At 33.8% G+C, this 27,023-nt stretch overlaps 2 protein-coding genes across 2 annotated transcripts; one reads left to right on the top strand and one right to left on the bottom strand.

Moving 5' to 3' along the window:
* Window positions 1–402: 402 nt before the first annotated feature.
* Window positions 403–14,330, top strand: LOC123712639 (protein maelstrom homolog). The gene is made up of 11 exons (XM_045665868.1): window positions 403–704; window positions 942–1,143; window positions 1,377–1,520; window positions 2,053–2,283; window positions 2,555–2,715; window positions 4,459–4,602; window positions 5,155–5,205; window positions 10,434–10,518; window positions 11,341–11,388; window positions 11,521–11,589; window positions 12,597–14,330. Exons 1-11 carry the CDS (start codon window positions 576–578, stop codon window positions 12,638–12,640), a joined length of 1,308 nt encoding a protein of 435 aa, XP_045521824.1. The 5' UTR covers window positions 403–575; the 3' UTR covers window positions 12,641–14,330.
* Window positions 14,331–17,730: 3,400 nt separating this feature from the next.
* On the bottom strand, window positions 17,731–26,555 carry LOC123710617 (signal recognition particle receptor subunit alpha homolog). The gene is made up of 10 exons (XM_045662640.1): window positions 26,341–26,555; window positions 25,973–26,225; window positions 25,624–25,740; window positions 25,034–25,163; window positions 23,582–23,729; window positions 22,915–23,041; window positions 21,728–21,870; window positions 21,017–21,172; window positions 19,675–19,882; window positions 17,731–18,679 (listed from the first exon to the last, which is right to left on the bottom strand). The coding sequence occupies exons 1-10, from the start codon at window positions 26,455–26,457 to the stop codon at window positions 18,249–18,251; spliced, it is 1,830 nt and encodes a 609-aa protein (XP_045518596.1). The 5' UTR covers window positions 26,458–26,555; the 3' UTR covers window positions 17,731–18,248.
* Window positions 26,556–27,023: the final 468 nt, after the last annotated feature.

The raw sequence follows: 27,023 nt of genomic DNA, 5'->3' as shown, positions 1-27,023 counted from the left end.
CGGCAATAATAATAAAGCAATCCTATTATAAATTAAACATTCATAATAAGGAACTCGGCATTAGTTGCTTTAAATTAAAACCTATTCCAATTTAAATACAATGACTGTCATTAACATTTAACACAATTCGTTTTTGACATACTGGAGTTAAGCGCTTATGGTAAGTTTCAGTAACAAAACTGATTATAATATATTTTCCACGATCTAATCCCAATCTATATATATTTATATTTTATCGTTGCTCGAACCTTGGTTATATTTGATAAGTTTCAACTAGCGATAAGTTTCGCTTATTCTTAATTAACAAAACCTTATGAAAAGACCTTAGTAAATGAAGTAGTTAACTTAGCGACAACTCACAAATGTCTAATGTCACTGTCAGTTACTGTGATTAATAAATAAACGTATACTGTACTTTCCTTAAATACAATTAAAAGGCTTATAACGTATGTCTTATACGATATACCCAATAAGAATTTAACTATAGTCAGACGTTAGCAGTTTGAATTTCACTGGAATTTGATTATATTTTCGACTTTAGTAAACTTTCCTTATTATTACTATTTCATGGTAAAATGCCGAAAAAGCCAGCAAAAACTGCCTTTTACTACTTTGCTTTAGATTATAAAGCAGAACAAGCGAAAAAGGGAATCCATTTAAAGAACTTGCCGGAGGCGGTGGAAGCGGCATCACCAGTATGGACGGTGAGAACCGAGAATTCGTAAATCGTATAATATGACCCTCGAATGCCAGGAATAAAAGAAAATGATCCAATGTCATTTCGGTAACAAATCTTCGTATGCAATTTTGGGGCTAAGCTCAATAAAACAAACATGTATTTTTATCAGCACATTTTTTAATTACTTACAAATTTTAAATATAAATAATGTTGTGGGTGATAACATCATGGGGAGTATTTAATAATGATCTCACAATTTCAGTCTGCACACCCATCCGTCCGAGCAAAATATGAAGCAAAAGCGAAAGCAGAGAAGAACAAAAACAAAGTGCCTCAAAAAAAATACACAGCTTATGGCGTCCCAATTTCTGAGATTATCAGACAAGAACAAGAGCAAAAACAGGCTGAAGAATATGAAAAACAAGATATAAGCAATCTGGTGGCAATTAACAAGATTTCTGGTGGTAAGTAAATATTTAATCTCTTTAAATTTATGCCCTGGATGTCAGTAGAAGCAGTAGGTAAATTTATAGCTTGTAATATTTGACAATAGTATTAGTTTTTAACTTTGATTTTTTCTTTGTTGGAACAACCAATTTTTCTTATTTTAACTTATCTGGACTGCAATTTGAACATTATTTTTTAAAAATATACAGTTTTGTCAGTCATACTTACTTTATTATACATATTTTTGTAGGTACACCAAACATAGATATTTATCTTATGGATGTGAATTATTATTGCAAAGTAAAGGAAGACTATTTAATTGGAGAAAGCACCATGTTAAGGTTCACTCTAAAGGATGGCTTAGATGAAGTATACCATGAGATCATTAATCCTGGTAAGTCAATGGTTAACAATAGACTATTAAACTTAGATAAAATACTACATCATCATTTTAATCAAAGGTTTAACAAAGGAATCCCATATCAGCTACTATATAGAAATATGTGTTACAATAAAGCACTCCTAATGACTGACAATCAACATTCTTAATTCATGAACAGAAATTCATATTAACAAATTAAAAAATTGCAACAATTACTGTATATAAATATACAGTAATACTGTATATTTGTTAATCTAATAGGCAAGTAAGTTAACAGCCTTCTGTGCCTATTGTATATAGGGTTAATTATTATATATATTATTTAGCTTTTAGTTAGACTTCTCATTTACAACCTTTGTCTCATTTAATTTTTTGTGATGTGTTGTGTGTTGCTTGTGTGTCTATTTAACTTAAATTGTAATTTCTTAATTTACTTTCTAAGACCAATCAATAGTTTATGATTTAATTGAGAAAGCCTGGAATACATAATATGGTATTATTCTTATGTTAATAAATTTGTACATAAAATATTGTATATTTTCAGGTGGCATTCCAATGGGCTATGCATATGATGTTAAACTTGGTGCTCAAGAATTTGGATTAGAACTACCAGATGAGACAAAGAAACCGAGTAATTACATGCAAATTCTTGCCAATATCATTGAATACCTTAAGAAGAGCAACCCAAGTGTTGATGTTTTGCCTCCAATATTTGTGATGCCTGATAAAGTGCCTATTGTCTCCAATTTTTTGTCTCAAATGTGTAGACGGGCCGGTAAGAAATTTAAATACTAGTAGAAAAAATGTTTGTTGCAAATGTCTGATCTGTTCATTAAAATTTATAAATCAGAACAATGTAAACAGTAACTTTCAATTTTCTTTACATTTTAAGTTTAATAATTTTAAAAGTCATCAGCTGTTGGAGCCTACCAAACTGAAATTATTATCTTTAAACCATATTGAAGACTAAAATTATATTAATAACAGAATTAATTTACTGTTATGTTTAAATGCTGTGCGATATATTTATAATTGTTTTAACATAGGGGAAGAGGAATCGATCTTCCGTGTGTACAGATTGGACACTTTACTATACCACTTAGCAAATGTCCATGAAACATTCAAGAAACAAATTCCAACAGAGGCCATTGCATTGAGTATGTTGAAGAAGGATTTGTTCTTGTACACACCGCAAATTGGATGCGATGTAAGTATTTAGCACCGGGAAACGAGAGGGCAGATGCTCTCGCTGGGGTTGCCGTCGGTGTGACGGGGTCACGGGGGGCCTCAGTCACAAAAATGTTTTTAAAGATCGCGGCATACAAGACGAGGCGTTTCGCACCTCACGCGTAGATTTTGACTGACGACGGGGCTTTTGGACACTATTTACACAGACTCATACTGAAGTCAAGCTCGGCGTGCGACTGTCACGATAGAAACGATCAAACTGTGGTTCATTTACTTGCTGACTTTTGAAAGGGCCAGATGCGATCTGGAGTTCGAGACTGGCGTGAGGGTATCCCGGGATGGGCTTATGCGACATGTTGCTTGAGAACAGATCGCAGCTGAAAAAATTCTGCTGCAAGAGTAAAACGTAAAAAGCAAGGCGGGTAGCGCTGGACAGCGGGCTCGACTCGCATTAAATATTATGAGAATATTCCCCGAGTAGTTTTCGCCTGGGTCCGGTGTAAGACGCCATTGGTATTTTGTACTTTTGTTTGATACTTGTATGGAGCTCTAAACATTATAAAGTATTGTGTATGTTATTAATTATTTACGACTACAAATAGGGTAACTAGCCGAAGAATTATATTTTTTTTTTTAATTAAAATTAAACTAGTAATTTTACCACTAATAGGCAGCCCCAGTTTTAGTACGGAAATTAATTGTTAGTGCGCCCATACAATAAAATGACTATGATAGCCGGTTCATGATGTTCTGGCGATGTTTTCCTTCACCGTACATGTGAATGATAAATGCCCACAAAGCTTCTATTGGTTCGACCACATGACGACTTGTCTTAAACTTCCACAAACAGGTCCTTATATCTATATGTTACGCTTCACCAATAGATGCTGATTGGAAATTCCATCTCAAATCTCATCTGTCTTAGGCAATCCGTTTGATCTCCGCCATTTAGTTGTGGAATAGGCTGGCAGACTCCATACGATTGGCTACCTCCCTAGCATCTTTTAAAACTCTCCTACATAAACATTTCTTAACCACATCCTATCCAACTCAATCGTGACTTTTGTAATTCTTGTATGTCGTATTCTTTTGTATTGCATCGCAATTCATGAATCCGTGAGACGAGCATTTTAGTTTAGTTTATAAATTTTATAAGCGTTGTAAAAAAATACGGTCACATTTTTTGGTTACGCGTCACATTTTTACGTTACGCACCATCTTTTTCTTGTCCCTACCACGATTGATTCGAAGAGTTTCAAAGCCATTAATAACAAAAATATATAATAACAATGATAGTAATAATTCTATAACAATTATTAATGAAATTCTGTAATAATCTCAGTAGTAATAAGTTAAAATGAAATAATTGTATTATTTGTATTCATGTCTATGATAATAAATGCCTTTTGTTAAACTTTATCTAATTTAACTTTATTTAACCAATTTCTGTAAAGTTGCATATAGTAGGACATTTTTCGAAAAATAAGGTCAGTAAATAAGTTTCACTTCTTACGTGTGTACAGATGTACACATTTGTTTAGTTCTTTTCCTTTCTAAGGTTGCCTGGAAGATATGGCTTGTTAGCGATAAGGCCACCTATTGCATCCCTTATAATTTGTGTGTTATTTGTTTTGTAGAAATGTAACGAAGTATGAATAAATCTAATATTACTAGTACTCTATGTAATCAAATTCTCTTGGCAATACATAAACTGTTTAGTGCTATTTGGAATCTATGAAAAAAGGTTATATTTGTTTTTCAGCACCATAACAGTATAGATATGACCCAGGAATGTTCCAAGTCTCGCGTGACTCGTCAAGCGTTCACCATAATGGACCATTGCTGTTATGGATTTGCGATTCAGCTCAAACTGGGAAAGCATTTACCTGCTGACGTGGATTTGGAGGTAAGATTTTTTCTTCAATAATTTAACCTTTACTAATAAATATGTTTAACATAAAAAAATGTCCAGTCTTCAAAAAGTTGTTGTAATAGATTTTTAATTACTTGACGATTATTGAAATGATCATAATCCTTGGGATTGTTTTGCTCCAGTTCAAACAATTTGCATGACTCAAAACTTGGCGATTAACTCTACGCACTGAACTTGCGAACTGGTAGTAAATGTAAATTTAGAAGCAATTTAACATCTTGTCTGTTGTGGTTCATAAGTGTACTTGGTTAAAAACCCATTTTTCAAATACTTGTCAATGAGAATGCTAAAGGCCGGCAACGCACTTGCGAGCCTTCCGGCAATCGTAAGTGTCCATGGGTGGTGAGCCTCCTGCCCGTTTGCCTCCTGTTACTATAAAAAAATTAATGATAAGTAGGTATGTCAGAAATATACATGATTAAAAAAGGACCATCTTGATATGAGTTTGTTTTTGGAGAAATTTGTACACGGACATACATTAACAAATCCAATGTTATTGTAGTGATAAAAGGTTTTTTTTTTCAGGCAATAATGGAGATGAAAGAGAAAAGACAAGTTGATCCTATAGCTACAGTTGTAAGTGCCCACATTTTTTTTAAGTGTAAATAATTTGAGTATATATATGTCTTAAATGTTAGAAGTATATGTATACAGTGAAATCTCGATACCTCGAATCTCGTTAAGTCGTAAAAAATTGCCATGTACTGAACCTCTTAATACGCAATATATCGAATTATTTAGACTTTGTAACTCGTGATGTCGTCATGAAGTATTGATATTTATACTCTATAACTCGAATTTCAAAACGGAGACTCAGTTAGACATAACATTTATTACTAACAAAACACACACAGAAACACAACACAATAATCAAAGATAAAAAAAAATATGTGTCTAGAAGTTGTTGTTAAGTCGAAAACTTAACTACGTTGCCATTCCTTTGAAGTTAAAGTTATCAATTCCACTCTGGTATATGTAGAGTATGTATGAGCAAGGTGTATTTGATAACCAAATATATGAGCGGATACAGATGTACCCTAACACATATAGTGAATATATAATTAACAACAAATGTCCGCATCAAGAGACCTAAGGTAACAGATGGAGCCCTACAGGTAGCATCAAAGGTTCAAGGTGATGGGATTATCTCAAATCTTTCGGACTAACCACGATAATAACGGTTTGGAGTAGTCCTCGCCACTGAGAGGAAGCGATAAATTACATTAAATGATTTTGTTGAGTCATCAAGAAAATATATGAGCGGATACAGATGTACCCTAACACATATAGTGAATATATAATTAAAAACAAATGTCCGCATCAAAAGACCTAAGGTAACAGATGGAGCCTTACAGGTAGCATCAAAGGTTCAAGGTGATGGGATTATCTCAAATCTTTCGGACTAACCACGATAATAACGGTTTGGAGTAGTCCTCGCCACTGAGAGGAAGCGATAAATTACATTAAATGATTTTGTTGAGTCATCAACCAAATATATGAGCGGATACAGATGTACCCTAACACATATAGTGAATATATAATTAACAACAAATGTCTGCATCAAGAGACCTAAGGTAACAGATGGAGCCCTACAGGTAGCATCAAAGGTTCAAGGTGATGGGATTATCTCAAATCTTTCGGACTAACCACGATAATAACGGTTTGAAGTAGTCCTCGCCACTGAGAGGAAGCGATAAATTACATTAAATGATTTTGTTGAGTCATCAAGAAAATATATGAGCGGATACAGATGTACCCTAACACATACAGTGAATATATAATTAACAACAAATGTCTGCATCAAGAGACCTAAGGTAACAGATGGAGCCCTACAGGTAGCATCAAAGGTTCAAGGTGATGGGATTATCTCAAATCTTTCGGACTAACCACGATAATAACGGTTTGAAGTAGTCCTCGCCACTGAGAGGAAGCGATAAATTACATTAAATGATTTTGTTGAGTCATCAAGAAAATATATGAGCGGATACAGATGTACCCTAACACATACAGTGAATATATAATTAACAACAAATGTCTGCATCAAGAGACCTAAGGTAACAGATGGAGCCCTACAGGTAGCATCAAAGGTTCAAGGTGATGGGATTATCTCAAATCTTTCGGACTAACCACGATAATAACGGTTTGGAGTAGTCCTCGCCACTAAGAGGAAGCGATAAATTACATTAAATGATTTTGTTGAGTCATCAACCAAATATATGAGCGGATACAGATGTACCCTAACACATATAGTGAATATATAATTAAAAACAAATGTCCGCATCAAAAGACCTAAGGTAACAGATGGAGCCCTACAGGTAGCATCAAAGGTTCAAGGTGATGGGATTATCTCAAATCTTTCGGACTAACCACGATAATAACGGTTTGAAGTAGTCCTCGCCACTGAGAGGAAGCGATAAATTACATTAAATGATTTTGTTGAGTCATCAAGAAAATATATGAGCGGATACAGATGTACCCTAACACATACAGTGAATATATAATTAACAACAAATGTCTGCATCAAGAGACCTAAGGTAACAGATGGAGCCCTACAGGTAGCATCAAAGGTTCAAGGTGATGGGATTATCTCAAATCTTTCGGACTAACCACGATAATAACGGTTTGGAGTAGTCCTCGCCACTGAGAGGAAGCGATAAATTACATTAAATGATTTTGTTGAGTCATCAACCAAATATATGAGCGGATACAGATGTACCCTAACACATATAGTGAATATATAATTAACAACAAATGTCTGCATCAAGAGACCTAAGGTAACAGATGGAGCCCTACAGGTAGCATCAAAGGTTCAAGGTGATGGGATTATCTCAAATCTTTCGGACTAACCACGATAATAACGATTTGAAGTAGTCCTCGCCACTGAGAGGAAGCGATAAATTACATTAAATGATTTTGTTGAGTCATCAAGAAAATATATGAGCGGATACAGATGTACCCTAACACATATAGTGAATATATAATTAACAACAAATGTCCGCATCAAAAGACCTAAGGTAACAGATGGAGCCCTACAGGTAGCATCAAAGGTTCAAGGTGATGGGATTATCTCAAATCTTTCGGACTAACCACGATAATAACGGTTTGGAGTAGTCCTCGCCACTGAGAGGAAGCGATAAATTACATTAAATGATTTTGTTGAGTCATCAAGAAAATATATGAGCGGATACAGATGTACCCTAACACATATAGTGAATATATAATTAACAACAAATGTCCGCATCAAAAGACCTAAGGTAACAGATGGAGCCCTACAGGTAGCATCAAAGGTTCAAGGTGATGGGATTATCTCAAATCTTTCGGACTAACCACGATAATAACGGTTTGAAGTAGTCCTCGCCACTGAGAGGAAGCGATAAATTACATTAAATGATTTTGTTGAGTCATCAACCAAATATATGAGCGGATACAGATGTACCCTAACACATATAGTGAATATATAATTAACAACAAATGTCCGCATCAAAATACCTAAGGTAACTGATGGAGCCCTACAGGTAGCATCAAAGGTTCAAGGTGATGGGATTATCTCAAATCTTTCGGACTAACCACGATAATAACGGTTTGGAGTAGTCCTCGCCACTGAGAGGAAGCGATAAATTACATTAAATGATTTTGTTGAGTCATCAACCAAATATATGAGCGGATACAGATGTACCCTAACACATATAGTGAATATATAATTAACAACAAATGTCCGCATCAAGAGACCTAAGGTAACAGATGGAGCCCTACAGGTAGCATCAAAGGTTCAAGGTGATGGGATTATCTCAAATCTTTCGGACTAATCACGATAATAACGGTTTGGAGTAGTCCTCGCCACTGAGAGGAAGCGATAAATTACATTAAATGATTTTGTTGAGTCATCAACCAAATATATGAGCGGATACAGATGTACCCTAACACATATAGTGAATATATAATGAACAACAAATGTCTGCATCAAAATACCTAAGGTAACAGATGGAGCCCTACAGGTAGCATCAAAGGTTCAAGGTGATGGGATTATCTCAAATCTTTCGGACTAACCACGATAATAACGGTTTGGAGTAGTCCTCGCCACTGAGAGGAAACGATAAATTACGCTAAATCGGGAACTGCTTGGCCGATTTTGTTGAGTCATCGAATTGATGTAAATATATAGTGAAAGATAACGATTTGGATTTATCTTAACCCGACATAAGACTAAACAATTTTTCATATTTGAGCTCAGTCTGTGCAATAGTTCTGGACAAGGTTTGTAGAGGTACGATTCCACCAAAATAGCGAGCTTGTTTGTGTGTTTACAAACATTTTGTGCAAACAATAACAGTATATGCTATGCTAAGCGCGTATCGTGTTTGGCGTCAGTCCCCACCGGCAATAATGTGAGTAACTTAACTAGCGCAACTCATCCAAGGCTCGTTTAAGTGAGTAAGAGTGCTTTGGATCAGTACTTTCGAAGATGTCGGACGACACTGGTGCTTTTAATATAATTGCGGCATCATTAGCTATTATATTACTGATAACAAGAAAAAAAAAAGAGTTGAAAAGCCATCAATGAAGCGGATACTATGCAATATTTTTTTTAAATTGTCACCAATTATAACAGTTGGTTAGTTTCAACCGTTCAAAGTTAGTTTACCATATTCAGTTGAAAATAAATTAAGTTTGACATTAAGATTCTTGGCCACTTGAGATTCCTACACAAGCTTGCAGTATCTTTTTAGAAGAGCAAAGTATTATTATTCCTGAAGAACTAAAACCGGAAATCTTATTTGTTTTCAATTAAGCGTAAACAATTCTCCTCCGTCCACTTCATAACATACTTAGGCTCCAGAAATCAGAAACGAACTGAGCGTGTAAGTTAGGGGTGCGGGGCTTGAGGCGCGGGCGGAAGGAAGACGCGACCGCAAGCGTGCCGCACATACTCGCTAGATGTGGATGCCTAATATATTCTTGATCATTCAAAAAATTACTTGACATAGTGCGCGTATTATGTATGCCATGTGTTCGCTTTGGTAGCGGAAGCAAGACTGAGTTCGCGAACAAAGAGCGTGTGCGCGTCGGCACGAGTCCAACTTGTACCGTGTTCACGCACACAAGTGCAGTTGTTCGCTTGAGTAGACCAAAATGAACATTTGTGCCGAACAGTTTAGCACACTGGTCGAATCGTAATAGAAAAATACAACTTGAGAGGTGTCAAAGGACACCCGGATGGAACGAAGTTCCTTTCGATTAATTGGTAAAGGAATTGTATTTTTTTTTTAAGTCATAATAATATTTTTTTTATTATTAACAAATATAATGTAATATAAACTTAATTTTAGTAATAATTTGCTTGTGGTAACTGAAGTAGGAAACATGTTTGGGATTATATTTTATTTAAGTTTCTTCAAAAAACTGCATCGATGTTAGTAGTATATACTTGTTTGCTTGTCTATGAGAGAGTTAGAGAGATAGACATAGAACGCCGCACGGTTTACTATAGCAAAAAGTGTCGTTACAACTTTTGGTCTTAATTTTTCCGTCTAGCACCCTTTCTCAACGCGCGATAAGGAACTTCGTTCCAAAAGCGGACATTTGTCTTGAAATCTCATATAAGTGAAAGAATATGACAAGAAAGTTTAATAAAAACGTATTTTTTTAAGCGTAAATAGTAATTTTATGGTTTTATGGAACTTTCACCAAAGTCCCTTTCTGTCGAATTGTGTTAATGCTGCGATGAAAAGAGACAGGAAATAAAAGGATGCCAGACCGATTTATTTTTATAAATAATCAAAAATGTTAATTTTAAAATTTCACAGGCGAAAATGGGTGCTCTGACTATAAGCTGTAGTTCGCAAGCATCTGCAAGTCCAGCGTCCAGCAGTGCCAGTACACCTGCACCCTGTAAGTGTTGTTAAAATCTTACATTACGTCATACCAATACATGAATTATTTGTTAATCAACTATAACTATAAGTGCCAATTTTTTGTTGTTTCCTTCAACAAAAATTTCTTATTTTAAACACAAATAATATGTGTATTATAAGTATTTAACCTAATATTATATCGTTTTATTATATAAGTTAATATGGCCGTAACGTGGATTGTACAGTGTTTGTTGCCATGGTATCACATACCGTAACTTTATAGCAATTCAAGGCAGTGTCTTTAATTATAAAAATAACCGTTACAAACTATTAGAGGAAGTCCCAGAATACTTGAGACATTCACCTCGGATGTTTATATTGAGTGTCAATTAGCTTTAAAAAATTATAAACTACCCGCAATTTATTAATTTTTTTCGACACGAGTAACGAGTAACCACTGAAGGTTTTCCGAACCAATTGGAATTAGAGTCCTTGAAGAATAGAGCGTACTAATTATTAAAAGGCCGGCAACGCACTCGCGTAACCTCTGGCATTTAAAGTCTCCATCACTGAACATCAGGGAATCCTCCTGCCTGTTTGCCCCATGTTCTATATAAAAAAAAGTCCTATACCTATAGTCCAGTCGAGTTTGAATCCCTTACGTCAAACATTAGGCTCTTGTTTATATATTATGGCAATAGTTTTAACTGTATGTAATTCAATTAAAAAAATGTTGGGGTTTGTCATACGGTACTTCCGTTCTAGCTTTTCTATTGTTTATTGTTATAGCGAAATCTTGTCTATGGTAATATAAGTAATGGTTTTGCTTTGTTTTACTTATATTAAAATTCGTTTTCAGCTCAAAACAAACGCGTCATGACTCCGTTACGCAGACCTGTTGATATACGTAAGTATATCTATTGTTAACTTTATATAAAATAACTAATTAATCATAAAATAATGTGATAGTAGGATTTATAAGTGTTTCGAAGTATTTTTGTTTAGAAATAGTTTCTTATACAAATGAATGAATCAACAGAATACGCACTGCAAATTGCACCTGATTTGGATGAAAACTTTCCTCCTCTATCGAGATCAATAGGTCGTGGTGAGTATTAATATGTTTCAGTAATTAAAGGTGAAAATATCTAATACTTAACATCTTACTTAAAATCTTTACATACACTTTTTTTTGTAGTTTTCACAATACAGTGTAAACTCTATATAACGACACTGACTGTGCATTTTATGGCGTCGATAAGAGAGAAGAAAAACTTAATATTCCATGACTCCTACTTATTAGTCATGGTCAACAGCAGTCTACACGTGCAAGCAATCCCAATTTGTTAAAAAAAGAACAAATATCTTAGAAAGTTCGTATGCATGATGCCGACATTCGAGTTTATTGCGGGCTAGTATAATAAAGCACTCATCGTACACAGCTCCGCAGTTTTTACTAATTTTAGCAACATAAAAAGTACTTTATTACTCATTTGTTGTCGTTATTGAGAGTGGGTGTAATGCTTTGTAGAGTTTATCATTGTATGGTAGATCAGCTTAACCAACCAAAGCCTATTAATTTCGACGGTTTAGGAAGTTCGTCATTAAGTCGATGTACGTTACATGGAGTTTACACTGTATTTGACAGAATAACCAGTGGTCTCTTTGAATTAAACATAAAAAAAACCAGTGGTACAACTTCTAGAGCCTTAGATTTCTATATGTTTCGTGATTTGTTTTCGAAATAGGCGTTTCTGTTTGTTAACGGTGACTTCCTTCACCGTATGAGAGAATTGATTATAAAGCAAACTTTATTGATGCACGTGATTCGAACACATGACCCCATTGTGGTTTGCTCAATAGAGCAGGTTGTTGGTATTAGGGCTACCAATTTATTTCCCGCACATAATTATTTTTATATATAAATATAATATAATGTTCTATCTAGTTCCCTACATGATTGCGATCCGATGCGTTTCGTGTTTCTATTTAGTTTAAATTACGACCACAGAGCGATGATCAAGGTTTTCATACAAAATCATTAAAATTCCGACAATAAGGGTACGCTTGGAGCTGTAAATACATTAGACTAATATGATACAAACTTCTTTACAGGTAAGAGCAGTGGCTCCATCAACAGCCAAAGTAAATTTAAGTAATTTAACCAAATATTATTTAAAAATTACGTTATTTTAACTATTAAATGTGATTAAATTTAAGCGGTACTTGACAGAGACTTAAATATCTCATATTTAAGATGATTTTTTTTTCTTAAACATTTATAAAACGTTGTAAATGCTTTAAGCAATTATTATTTGTAGGTGTTTTTTTAATATGTAATACATAGGACTAGAAACGTCAAATGGGAGGGTTCACTTGACAGCTGTCTTTAGAGATAAACAAGAATGACATTGACGCCTCATAACTCCCATCTGTCACAAGATGTGTCGTTCCTTTGGCAGTTTTGAGAAGATTTTTTCACGTAAATACGTCCTTTAGTCTATTATTGTATTCTTATTACGCTCTTTAATAATTCTAATAAAGTATCGAAATGAAATCTTATTTGACATAAACACAAGCTGTCAGGAAATGGCATTCTAATGGCGGCGAATTCTGTGATTTTTATTTACTTATAAAGCTTAAGAACCCTTACGTTGTGCGCTCTTTTTTAATTTGTATAAGATGTTGTTGATAATCCAGTATCCAGACCACCCAAGTTTTAAGGAATGACATTGACATTGTATTTTGAATATATTTTTAACGATCGCTGACATTAATTATACAAAAAAATAAAAAAACCGCAATGATCTAATGATATTTATCTACAATTTACAACAACCTTCATTTATGAAATGCGGATGGGGTGGCATTCGAATTCAGTATTTTCATTATGGAGAATAGTGACGAGAATATTGCTGTAATTAGCTAATTACAAATACAGCTGTATTTGATCAGAGGAAACGAAAGATATGGGTTCATAATATTCGGTATCCGAATGCCGATCAGTGGAAGTGTAGATTAAGCCTAAATGATTGGTTGCCATGGCAACCGACCGTTATGAATAATGTTAGTACATACATTTCTTATTAAAGCTAACAGACTGAACGGGTTTTTAAAAAAAAATTATACTTTCTAGTCGCAACTGATTAGTAAATTTTATATCATATTAAACAAAAATTGAAATAAATTAGATTGCCATCTATTGAAAGACATTAAAGATATATTTTAATCAGTTTACAGCCAAACTATACCACTTTTTTATATAGAGAGATACCTACCATTCTCCTTTGTACAATTTTTGCTGTTACTACCAGAATTTTCAAACATTTTCGACGCATTTTCTATAAGCTGTTTTGTTTGATACGGTTTAAGGGTAGATATTATGAAATGTTGGTATTACTAAAAAACAGGCTTATCAATTGACCTTAAAAATGAAAAAAAAAAACTATTTGTAATTCTTACGCTGTAATTAGTCCTTTCTCACAAATGTGTTGCCAACAAAATGTTACCTAAGAGATATTTTCTATATAAATGTTAGGAGAAATAGCTATTTAAGTAAGATATTTATTTCTTAAAATAGATATAGCTTGTGGCGTGTTCGTACATGCGTTAAAATATTTAGTCGGTGTTTAAATTATTAATTTGACATATTGTTCATGACAGTTGACATTTTGTTTATGTCTGTTTCTGTTTTTAATGTGTATTTGCTGTGGTAAACTTACAAACATAAGTCAACTGTCAAATAAGTATAGAAAGAAAATTCGCCGAGACCAACTGAGACGGCTTCGAACATCGAGTAATAGGACGCCGACACAATTATCATTGTCAATCAATAAAACATAAATTCCCTCCTGTCTTTCATTTAGCTCTTGCCTTTATATACCGCTTTATTTCTGGAGTCAAATATTAAACTATTTAACCTGAAAAGGTATCGACACTGCTGTAGTTTCAATGTTTCCAAAGTTCAAGCATGGATGTAACTCACACAAAACCACCGTTAAACACCTTAGAGATGGGTTTGCTAACAATTTTGCATCTACATCTGTTAGGCCGTTTGGTCACAATAATGTTTATTAATTTTTACAACAACTTGCACTAAAAGTTAACCTGTGAAGTGCTGAAAAATGGAGTAATAACCTCAATTAGTTTCTTAATAGGTACATATTGTATTTGCTCCATAAGTGTATTTTAAAGTCAAAGTCAGTTAATAAGAACTTGTACTTAATAGATTTCCATATATAAAATATGGTCGTACATGCAACATAATGTCAATAGTCACATTTGTTATAGGTTATACTATTATAAACATTTTGAACAAAGTATTTTGTTTCATGTCGCTGACAGCTCTAGTTCAAAGGTACTCACGCGTTCGCCTTGTGCTTTGCACTTCAAGTAGGAATGTAAGATTACAAAATCATATGAAGCTACGTATGATTAATACATTAAGATGTATAGATGTGGGGTGTATCTGTATCTTCTACCGCATTTATCATGGAGTGTTCAGAGTTGTTTGGACTAATACCTGTAGCGGAGTTTCATCATAGGACGTTAAGGCAGAATACAAAATACCATCTGTCTCAACTCGGACGTCCGTCGTTCCACGAACGTTTCTTAAGGCAGTTTTTAGCGCGCACAACTATTATGTGGACCCAATTGTCCACTGATGTTTTTCCGAACTAATTCGATTTGGGGTTTCAAGAAAAGAATGTGCACATTCCTAAAAGGAAGGCAACGCACTTGCGAGCCTTCTGGCAATGTCAGTGTACATGGGCGGTGGTATCGCTTAACATCAGTTCAGCAGTAATAGGATTACATTTAAAAAAGTTTAACAACATAGGTTACCCCAATTTAAACATACTTGAACTAATTAATTCATTACAAAAAACATTTATCGTATTGTGAAATCAAAAAAATAAATATCACTTATAGATCGCTAATTCTAGAAAATTGGCGCGAAACATAGAATCATAGAAACGCCATTATCGTCTCGTAGCAGCTTTCTAACTGAAGATATGTTTTGTGATTCTATTAATTACCTAAAGGAATTTTGCTATTATTCTGAATTTATTCTTATCGATTTCGATTAGATGTCTAGGCAAAACAATTAAAGCCTAGGCCAGAACTCTTCACTTTCTCTCAGCAGGGCATCATCTCTCATAGAGGTATGACGAAAATTGGCAATTTATTCACTAATTTTAGAAAAAATCTAAAAAAAAATACTTTTGGAGTTTTGTCTAGACATCTGAAAGACTTAAAAGTGCAAAACTCTTTCTAAATCTATCAGGAACTCTAAAACTATTGTGTTTGCTGCCAGAACTCTTTTTTTTTTTGTGCAAAAAAAAATTTGCATTGGGTGTCTGTGGTGTGTTCGCAGACACCCAATGGGCGGGGTTGCCGTTTTTGACCGTCATCTAGTATTAATGTATTGGCAATGGTGTTAAATTTATCGCTCAATTTGTTTGTATGATAAAAAAGCGGTTTTAGTTAATGATAATTTCCTTGGGCTGTTACAATATTATGCATATTGCACTGTAAAAAATGCCATAACGTTTTATAAAACCAACTTAGTTCTCCGTAATTAAAGGTGGTGTCACAAGTCGAAGTTCTATTTCTTGTCTGTATAAAATAACTTTTTAAAGGAAAGGTGGAACATCAAAGCCATAAACCATCCCCCGAGATGTTAAAGGTAAAATAAAACTCTTTATTTATAACAAATTGTAATAAATACATAATTGCTAATGTAAAATTTAATCAAAATCGAAATATAGATTTAAAAACATTAATATTGGTGTCGATGTCCGTTGTGTTCCTTAATCTATGAATATATCAGAATTATCTTTATTAATATACATTAATTTTATCAAAGCACGCGCGTAACTAAACACGATATACACTTAGAACTAGTTCCAGAATCTCACTCATCTGTTCACTGCAGTCCTAAACTAGATTTAGTTGGAATCGGCTTAGTACAAAACTTTAATAAGTAAACATTTACAATTAAATAGATTCCATTGATTTCGTATTACAGTATACCCATTTATAACACGGTACCCATATTTAACACGGGAATTGCACACGTTATATTTCTGTACATAGAATGCTTTAAACGTATTTATTTCGTCCATAACATTACTTTTTAATATTCTTAATACTCCTATAACATGGAAAAAATCTACCGTGTTATAAGAGGAATAATTGTATTTACTATTCTGAATATAGTATGTATTTGTTAAGCCAAACATATAAATATACATGTATACAAACAATACAAGTGTTAACGTACATTAATACAAAAGATTGTCAAATTTTGTCTATAGTTTTGCTGCCAATTGCAATCAAAATAAATAATTAAGAAATTTCAAAGATTATAGAGCACCGGTACAATAACACCCAGTCGCGATCTCAAGGTTACGACCAGGGCCGCATCTAGGGGAGGAAACCGGGGCCTCCACGAAAGAGACCCACATTAGAGACTTCGGAAAAAAATGTTTTTAATTCAGACTATTAAACACTAGAAAACAACTTTTCTTTTGATATATTTTCATAGGTTTGTTAAATAGAAAAATAATCTACTTGGTTTCACAATCAATTATTGATTTCAATCAATCAAATCAAAAATCGACAGGTATTTTTTTTCATTTTATTTGAAATAAAAATTGGGGCCAATCCTTTCTTGCCCCGAGGCCTCCAAACCTCTAAATGGCCCTGGTTACAATAGCACTGCACAGAGTACCGACTATGTGTTGCCTAAAAGCGATTCCAAATAAATGTGGAAGCCTAGTTAAAGTGATAACATCAACTTACTTTAATTGTTTTCATAATATATGTAAGCGCTGAATTTTTTTCTATGAAATGTATAAAGGGAATGTTACCAAACCAATAAAATCGTCAATATAAAATTTGCTAAACATTTTAATAGCCTTGCACTATGATAACAAGGCACTTCTACTCTAATAAAATCCATGATAAGCGAATGATTTTATGTAGAAATAAATCATAAAAAATGGTTGTCTGTAAAGTCGCTTTACGAACGTTTAACGTGACAACGTCATATCAAAACATTAATGAAATGATTGTATACTTAAGTCGAATGGAAGAGAGTAATGTAATGAGTAATGGGACTATAACCGCAACAGGACAATAAGCGTAACGGGACAATGAGTCCCGAGATGCTTTTTCGTGCGTGCAGCCGGCGTTCATTGATTTAACAGATGTTGTCACGTCAAAAAAAAAACAAAAAAAAACAAAATAATGGGAAAATAATTTTTATTTAACATAATAAAATCCATTACCAGCAACAATAGAGTATACTTACATAATTTGTGATCGAATAAAAAAAAACATACAAAAATATGAAAATCATTTCGGCGGTTCTAAATATAATGATTTAATACTTAATATACCCAAGAATACGATGACAAATGAAGTGATATAAATTCCTAATAAAAAAGTCAAAATAATTAGTGATAGCCCATAATTAAACAACATTTTTACAGAACACTACACATACAAAACATTTTCGACCAATAAACAATTTTTTTTTATATAACGGGAAAAACTGGCAGGCTCATCTGATTGTAAGTGATGTCCGTCACCCATGGACACTGACATTGCCGGAAGGCTCGTAAGTGCGTTGCCGGCGTTTTAATAATTGGTACGCTCTTGAAGGACTCTAAGTATTAAGTAAGTTCTCAACTGAAAAACCAACCAACCAGATTTCAACAAAAAATACTTAATCTACCAAAATCCCAGAAACCGGTCCCAAATCTACTTCATCAACGCGTGTACCACAGCAGTCGCGTTCAAAGCCTTCAAATCTGTATACGTCTGTCCCGTGCCAACAAATACTATCGGCTGTCCCGTTATGTACGTCATGGAGATGGCCGCACCAACTTTATCGTCAATCGTATCGAATTTAGTCAGGACAATCCCATCGATCACGTGCGGGTTAACTGACGAACTATAGTCCGCCAACGCTTGGTTAAACTTAACCAGCTGATCGACCGCCTCATTCCCAACAAGAGCCTCGCCCACAAATAGAACCAAATCTGGCTGATTGACTTTTATGAGCTTGGCTAGAGCGCGCATGAGCGGCTCATTGTCCTGCATACGACCAGCAGTGTCGATTAAAACCACGTCAATTTTTGCATCTGCTGCATACTTTATTGCTTCAGCGGCGATTCCAGCTGCGTCTTTACCTGAAATTTTTTATGAATACGTGTCATTCTTATATAACAAAATTATATATTTACTACTTTTATTGTTTACTTTCAATCAAAGGTTCCCGGTTCGATTCGTAGCGAACTATTTCGTGTTAGTAGGGTTAAACGACAAATGTATTTGCTTTATAACAGTAAATCAAATGCACTATAAAACTTTTCGAAGTGTGAAATGCGTATTTCACCATGTTTTAAACAGAATTTAGACAAATAACTGCAGAGTGATATAAAGTTGCAATTTTTTCTGAAAACCACTAGTAGATTTTCGAAACAAAAACACAAAAAAATAAGGTTGGAAGTTAAAAAACAACTCAGAAACTACGCAATACAGAATTGAAAGCATAAATTTAGATTAATTTGATCCACGAACATGAGAGGCATATCCCGGAAATACAAATGTTTTTAAATAAATGTCTTTAAATAAAATGTTACACAGTATTCTAATGATGAACTAAAATTGGTCCAGTTTTTGAGTTCCTGTTAAATGTCAATTTAAATTTCGCGCCTGAAAAATGTCACTAATTCATTTTTTATTACCTTTATTCTCTCTAGTCTGTGGCATTACACTCCTCTATTCAGTGATACCAACTTAGAGGTTCTCCCTCCGAATTTAGATGGTACATTTATTTAAGAGGATTTTTCTGCAGTTAATTCGAAAGATTTTTTTAACGCACCATTACACAATTTATATTAAAACTCATACCCAACTGACAAAATAAACCAAATATCAAAAGCTGCTAAAAATAACAGCTATTTTATGCTACTTAAATATATTTTATCGCATATATCAAATAACCTCTCAAACCAAGTGTACAACAAATACACATAGGGGGTTTTCGATCGATATTTATGGGTATTTGAAGTTGCTCCTAGGGGAAACATTTAGGAGTCGGCATCACTGCCTCTATCTTACTTAAACTAAATCATATTTATCGAAGCTTCCATTATTCCGTTCCGTTTATATGTTGACTCACCATATCCCTTCTCATACAAATGAACCATGCATCTCTCGTTATGCGCGCTCGGCGGGTGCAAGGCCAGCAACCGTCTCATATGAGTCCGCAGTTGCTCAACAGCACCAGCTCGGAATGTATCACATGCGGCTATCAAAACCGATAGATCGTTTTCGATAAGCCAGAAGCAAATCTTTGCCAAATTCGTGGATTTACCCACACCGTTAACCTAGAACAATAGATTACCTCATAAATCAATTACGGCGATGTTAGCCGAGTGAGATCTTTCCTAATACCGTAGGTTCGGTCATCTTTAATAATGACTTTAATTAAAAGCATTTTATACAAACAACAAAATCTTTGAACACGATTTCCAAAAATTCTGTCAGACACCTACTAGGCTCTATGAAAAAACATCGCACAATCCAAGACAAGACACAATCTCAGACAAAGAAATCCAAGGCCAAGACCAAGGGTTGTAGCATCATTGATTATTAGTATATTATGACGAAGATGGGTTGACTGAAATGTTTCTCGATTTTTTCATAAGTTAGCTACGTTGATTTAGGGACGTTTTCAGAAGGCTGAAACAATTTTTAAGGTACATAGTTTCTGAACACGTGTAGTGGAGTGGTACAGTTTTCAGGAAACCCGTTTTCAGGACTAAGTCTACCCCTTTGATGAAGCAATATTCTAGACCGAATTGGGACAAGGACGGAGTGATACGCGAGAGAGAAGGACGATCAGAACCTTCTTGAACGCCGTACGACAAGGACGGAGCAATGTGCGAAAGAGATAAGAGTACGTACATTCCAGAATCGTGCAATCGCTACTCAGTACCAATCCTGCCTAGAGAGTTCTTGAACATCGTTCAAGATTAATCCCAGGGATACTAAAGCGAGCCGAAACGCGACCAATGAATTCAGTTTCGACTTTCGACTGCAATTCCGAGAGATTATCATCAAAGAGATAAAGTGCGAAGTGACCGTATTGTCTGTGTGTAATTATAGTGCATTTTGGCGCGTAATTTCCTATTATAGTGTAAACAAATTCCTCATTTATCTATAGTTTTCTATCCGATCCCCAAGCTCGAAACAATTAGATGTCTAAAAATGCTGCAGAAATTAATCTATAATTATATTTATAGTATAGGTAAATTTTATTATAATATTTTTGTATGATTTAAATTTTAGACCAATAGTATCGTGATTTAGTGTTATTATTTTCCATACAATTTGTATAAACGGATTTTATTTATTTGTGCAAATTTAAAAAAAAATACTCACCGGCTGAACCGTTTAGCCATCACTTCCAGGCAACCCTTATAACTGATAATTTAATTAATTTTCAGTGAAACACTCACCCCACAGAAAGACATGACGTACGGGCTTCCCTGTTGCTTCGCGTGGAGGCAGTCCCGCAGGATGTCCACACGCCGCTTCGGAGACAAAATTTGCATCAGGGACTCCGTCAGAGTCGCTTTTATTGTTTTAGCCACGCTGTCAAATGTACCTAAGACCTGGAAATAACGGTATACAACTATGGGTCGTTGGAACCACTAACAAAGCATTCTCTCTTGAATACGTAATACAGGCTTTTTGTATAGGAATAAAATAAATAAATAACTCCTCTAAATACCAGAGGGGTCGCTAGTGCGTTGCTGGCCTTTTAGAAATGGGTACGCTTTTTTTAAAGGTCTCTCTAGAAGTTTCTGAATTGTATTCTAAATTGGCATTTTTTACACGTAACTTGTCTGTATCTTACCTTTCACTATTCAAGGTGTACCTGTCAAACTAGTTCTAAATAATTATGTATAATAAGCATAGATATACAGAGAAACTGATCTGTCAACACAACCGTCAAACGTCAAAAAATTATGTCAGATGTCATGTCATGTCACACACGTTATTATTTAATTTGACATTTTAATTTTTAAGGTTCTATTTACGAATTATTATTTCTTCTTACTTACTTGCCTCTTAGATTGAGAAATGCTCATGAAACAGAAATATGAGGCCCATCTACCTAAAAAGGTTATAGCTGATGTTATGTTAGTTTTTATATTATTAAATACCTTTCCTTCAAGCTTTGTAGCTACAGAATCACACAACTTGTTAGCAATGTCCGCAGCTACGTTCTTCCCAATAAGGTGATCACGCATCTTGTCCAATACTGGACGCATTGTTTCCTCATTGAGAGCCTTAGAGCCCACTAGACCTGGGTTTTAAATAAAACATCGGTACTTATTTAATTAGTCATCAATTAATTAGTATTCGGTTTATTTATTTATTTAATTTTAAATATTTTTATTTTCTTGATGTTCCTTTATTTTTATTGAAGATAAGCTATCCGACAAGATTAAAAAAACCTTGCAGATTATTCATTGGTGGCTATAGAACCTACAGAAATTGTTATTTTTAACTATCTTAAGAATTACAAAAAAACATCGATCAAAATCAGTCAGACGAAATTAAACTCTAATACAGTATTAGGATTAGAAAGGCGAAAACATTATTTAGAAGCTACGTCATCTAATCGATTTATCTGTGGCCATTTTGTGTCATGTGACTTATATTTTTTATTATAAATGTCATAATTAAAAAAAATCTATGATTGCTAGCAATGATACTATATTTTTCATACTGTCAGCCTGTTGCGAAAGTAATGCGTAGTAAAAACGTACTGTAACTATATATGTTTTTTTTAAATATAGCAATGTTTATGTTCGTAGCAATATATCAAGTTGCCAATATATTTTATTTAAACGTGAATAGTATTGTATTGTCTTTGGTTAACATAGCTTTTACACATTGAAAGAAAACATTTTTTTAATCGGATTAAAGCTATTTGTATTATTATAAACTTATAATTATTTTCAATTTAAATTTTTCCGACGTTTCGCGTGCTTTACAGCGTGCGTGGTCACGGTGACTGAACACAAAAGGTGTTGAATGTCAAAAGTATCACAGCTGTAGAGATAGTTGGGTTATATGTATTTTTTTCCCCGGAGTTGGTATCGACTAAAAGACTTCATCGTCGACGCACGCTGTAAACCACCGAAACGTCGGAAAAATTAAATTTAAAATTATGTAAAATAATTATAAGTTTATAATAATACAAATAGCTTTAATCCGGTTAAATAATTTTTTTCTTTAAAAGTGAATGTTTTCTGGTCATAAATATATTAAAGGGTTTTTGGTGTATTTGTTTATATTTCGTAATATTGAACACAGCTGCATCAAATATTTTAAGAATGCATACCCTTGAAGATGCTGAACATGCCACCGGTCTTCTTCGGGCTGGGTTTTCCTTGTTCCTCTTCCTCAGAGCTGGAATCATCAGATTCCACCTCCAGATCACGGATAGCACCAGTCATTTGACCCACCAACTATAATAATATCTTGTAATCATTTCTACAAAATATATGCCTCTTTAGTTAGTATAGAGGTGTTTATATTAATCAAATGACGTCGCCATTTTTTTTATTAATAGAGAATATGGTTAACGTGACAAAATGTTAAATGGAAAGTATGTATCTAGTTAAATTAAAAAGAAATTAACGGAAAGGAATTTCAAATCGACTTTTAATGTATATGTTTATTTTTATTGTATTAAGGTGTTCAACACCTTTGGGGCCTTAAAAATCCAGAGAAATCCAGAGAAATCCAAAAGTTACTTAAATAAATAAAACATTTGTATTGTATAATTTTATAAGAAAAACACAAAACCTCGATCAAAATACAATTAATAAAAATTACGCAATCGTTTTTTTTAAATGTTAATGGAAGTGGCCAGTTATTTCTCATTTAGAAATAAAAACTTTTGACCCGCTCAACGTGGTAGAACTCGTATTAATGGATATTAAATTAGTATTATCTATTGGACAAAAAGTAGTTATTGTTATCTGTTAATAGTGTTATTTTTATACCTGTGTGTCGGCAGAAACTTCAACGTCACCCTCTTTGTCAGTGCTGAAGTCCAACGTAGGAAGGTCGCGGGAGTCACCACCCAGTTCCCAAACACGGGGCTTCTTCGTACGGTTCTCCACTACTGCTTTTGGACTTTTAGGTGATTTTCTACAATGAAAAGAGGAATTTCGAAATTTTTATCAGTCCTTTTATCATGTTCTATTTAAAGTCTCTATTTAAGCTCAATGAGGTAGGGTTGCGGTGTTTCTCTACGCGATCGAATTTAGAAATGAAAAGATTCGTAGCAGAATTAAAGTAACCGACATAGTAAAAAGAGCGTATACGCTCAAACGGCAATGGGCTATGTTATTGTTTAAATAGTTGAATTGATATTAACATATATTTTATTCCAAATACAAAAAGAAATTTAATCTCAATTACATAATGCAAAGGCCTTATCAAGTTGAAAGAATTGTGAAAAAGTTCTCGAGTGTGTAACCTAAATTATATTACAAAAATGAAAGTAATGTTAAAACTAAACTAAATCAGTACAACTACAACAAGAGAGAAATATAATTTCGACGGCGATATATAGGAATACGATTGAGTTATAATTAAAGAAACATTGTTTACGCTATATCTAGTTTCTGAATCCCACTGTCATCTCGTGTCAAATCCCCATTCTTTTGGGTCCACCTAAGCACCTAGCTCCATCTCCAAATCGACCGGATTTCAGCGTGCTTTTTGTTGTGCATCCATCTTGGCGGTAGGCCCGCTGAAGTATTTCCCAACCAATTCGACTTAGGATCCTTCAAGAAAAGAGAACTAAGATAGCTTTTTTTTAAAACATGGGGCAAATGGGCAGGGGGCTCACCTGATGTTCAGTGATACCGCCCAAGGACACTCCCAATGCCAGAGAGCTCGCGAGTGCCTTGTCGGTCTATTACGAATTGGTACGCTCTTTTCTTGAAGGATCCTAAGTCGAATTGGTTGGGAAATACTTCAGCGGGCCTACCGCCAAGATGGATGCACAACAAAAAGCACGCTGAAATCCGGTCGATTTGGAGATGGAGCTAGGTGCTTAGGTGGACCCAAAAGAATGGGGATTTGACACGAGATGACAGTGGGATTCAGAAACTAGATATAGCGTAAACAATGTTTCTTTAATTATAACTCAATCGTATTCCTATATATCGCCGTCGAAATTATATTTCTCTCTTGTTGTAGTTGTACTGATTTAGTTTAGTTTTAAAATTACTTTCATTTTTGTATTATAAATTAGGTTACACACTCGAGAACTTTTTCACAATTCTTTCAACTTGATAAGGCCTTTGCATTATGTAATTGACATTAAATTTCTTTTTGTATTTAGAATAAAATATATGTTAATATCATTTCAACTATTTAAACAATAACATAGTTGTTATTGTTTAAATGTAACAAATATATATTGTGAATTTCCATCTACTTACTTAACATCCTTTTTTCCTTTAGAAGCAAGTTTTTGCGCCAGCTTCGCTCGATTAGCTACAATGACATCATCTTCATAATCAAACTCCTCCACTTTACCATTAGCTATGCTTTTATTTTCAACTATTTTTACTGTAAAACAAATAAAATATGTATGTAACATTTGATAATCCATTAATTGAATATCAAATCAATTCTGCTATAGTAAATTATAAGCTTTCAAAACAGATTTTTTTACATTATCTAATGGTTTAAAGAATCATATAAATACAAAGTTGCATTTACATGAGAAAACTTCTAGTGAAACAACGAATGCATTTAATGAATGGATAATTTTTACATATATATGAAATAGGGAAAGCTACCAGTGACAGCAAAAGTGGTCTGAGGCCGAGTTCCTACTCGCTATATTAGAAGCTGTTTTACACTACTCTCTATGCATTAAATTATATATATTTTTAAAACCTAAGGCATGAAACTCATGCCACATTAAGCGATATAAGAAATTTAAATCCAATGCTATAAGACCAAATTTTTGTTATTATAATATTTGTTAAATTTTGTATGAAGGTTTATTCATTCTTGTACAAACCTGTCTTCTTATTTTTCTCATCACCCTTCCTTTCAATCATTGATGCAACAGTTTTTTTAGATTTAAATGAGTCTTCAAAAGTCCTCATCTGTTTTGGTAGTTTTGCTTGTGACTTAGCTAAAATAGGTGTCAAAATTAAAATGTTATACAATTAGGACCTCTGTTTTTATTATTAAACAATGATACAAGTATACTATGGAATTTTACTTTACCTGGAAATTAATATTATATCTGGGTCTATTTTATTAGATATACACATGACTTGTAACAAATTCAATATAATACACATAGCTGCACAAATATACAACAGGGTATATATTGATAAGTAATGATAGTTTAAATCACTTACCCCATTGTTCACATTGTCTGAGTATATTATCAAACGATGCTTTAAAATTAAAATCTGTGGCCAAGTGTCCACTTTGTAAGTCATTCTTGTATTTATCTCTAAACTCTAGGTGGATATCATTCAGGAATTTATCCACATATGATAGTTGGAGTATTTTTTGATAAGCGACTACAAAAACCAACTCAAATTCATTATCCAGTTTGTACTGTAGTGTAAGTGAGTTATGATTATAAGAATTATTCCCTGAACGCTCCTGAAACAATATGTAAATGATTAATGATCGAAAATAATTAACTTAAATAGATTAGAAGATGGCCTTCACCAAATACTATTAACGTAAGCAGGCTTCTTTGCGAACGCGTACTTACTTGTAAGATTACATTTCTTATTAAAGCGTTCACTGACGGTGAAAATATTTCACTCGTACTTTGAAAACACCAAAGCACTATACCTCCTTTACTAAAAATGCTAAATAAATCTAACATTTTGTATTAATTAACTAAAAAAGTGAGCTAACACAAGAGCAGCTGTTTCAACACAGACAAAATGTTTCAACTTTCAAGTTCCAACTTCCAACACACTCCTCGTTGACAATTCGAGTAGATTAACTTCAGTCATTTGACATTTTATACCTTGTTGACGTCTCATAAATATATGCGACGTGTTAAATCTTTCAAGTTTCCTAAGCGTCACAGTAATAATATGTGATTAAACCTTTGGTTTTGGAAAAATGGTCCTGCTGAACTTAATTAAAAATAAATCTTTGGTCATTGTATAGTGTTTATATTAACGTCATTTTAGTAGACTATTGAATAAGTAAAATAAAATTTATCTACAAGAAAAGTAATTTACACACGGTTAATAAAAAAAATTTAGACCCGAAAATAAAAGGTAGGCCAAATTTACTAACACAAAAGTATGTTGTAGACTTATAAGACCTAACCTATGGTTTGAGCAGATATTTCAGCCTTCCTTATCTGTTTTAGTCTTACATCCTTTATTGACTTCAAAATTGTAGTCCTTTACGCGTTTTATAATCTGTGATATTATC

This window comes from Pieris brassicae, chromosome 1, assembly GCF_905147105.1.
Source record: "Pieris brassicae chromosome 1, ilPieBrab1.1, whole genome shotgun sequence".
Classification (NCBI taxonomy): domain Eukaryota; kingdom Metazoa; phylum Arthropoda; class Insecta; order Lepidoptera; family Pieridae; genus Pieris; species Pieris brassicae.
Note: the sequence above shows the minus strand (reverse complement) of the source record. Positions and strands in the feature narration are given on the sequence as shown.

Bases quoted from the DNA above. Each gene is read 5' to 3' on its own strand.
- LOC123712639 (XM_045665868.1), top strand. From the start codon at position 576: ATGCCGAAAAAGCCAGCAAAAACTGCCTTTTACTACTTTGCTTTAGAT. The intron at 705-941 runs GTGAGAACCGAG...TCACAATTTCAG, and splicing joins CGGCATCACCAGTATGGACG to TCTGCACACCCATCCGTCCG. The intron at 10,519-11,340 runs GTAAGTGTTGTT...ATTCGTTTTCAG, and splicing joins TGCCAGTACACCTGCACCCT to CTCAAAACAAACGCGTCATG.
- LOC123710617 (XM_045662640.1), bottom strand. From the start codon at position 26,457: ATGTTAGATTTATTTAGCATTTTTAGTAAAGGAGGTATAGTGCTTTGG. The intron at 21,871-22,914 runs GTATGCATTCTT...TTTAAAACCCAG, and splicing joins CATGTTCAGCATCTTCAAGG to GTCTAGTGGGCTCTAAGGCT. The intron at 19,883-21,016 runs GTGAGTGTTTCA...CTATTGTTCTAG, and splicing joins ACGTCATGTCTTTCTGTGGG to GTTAACGGTGTGGGTAAATC.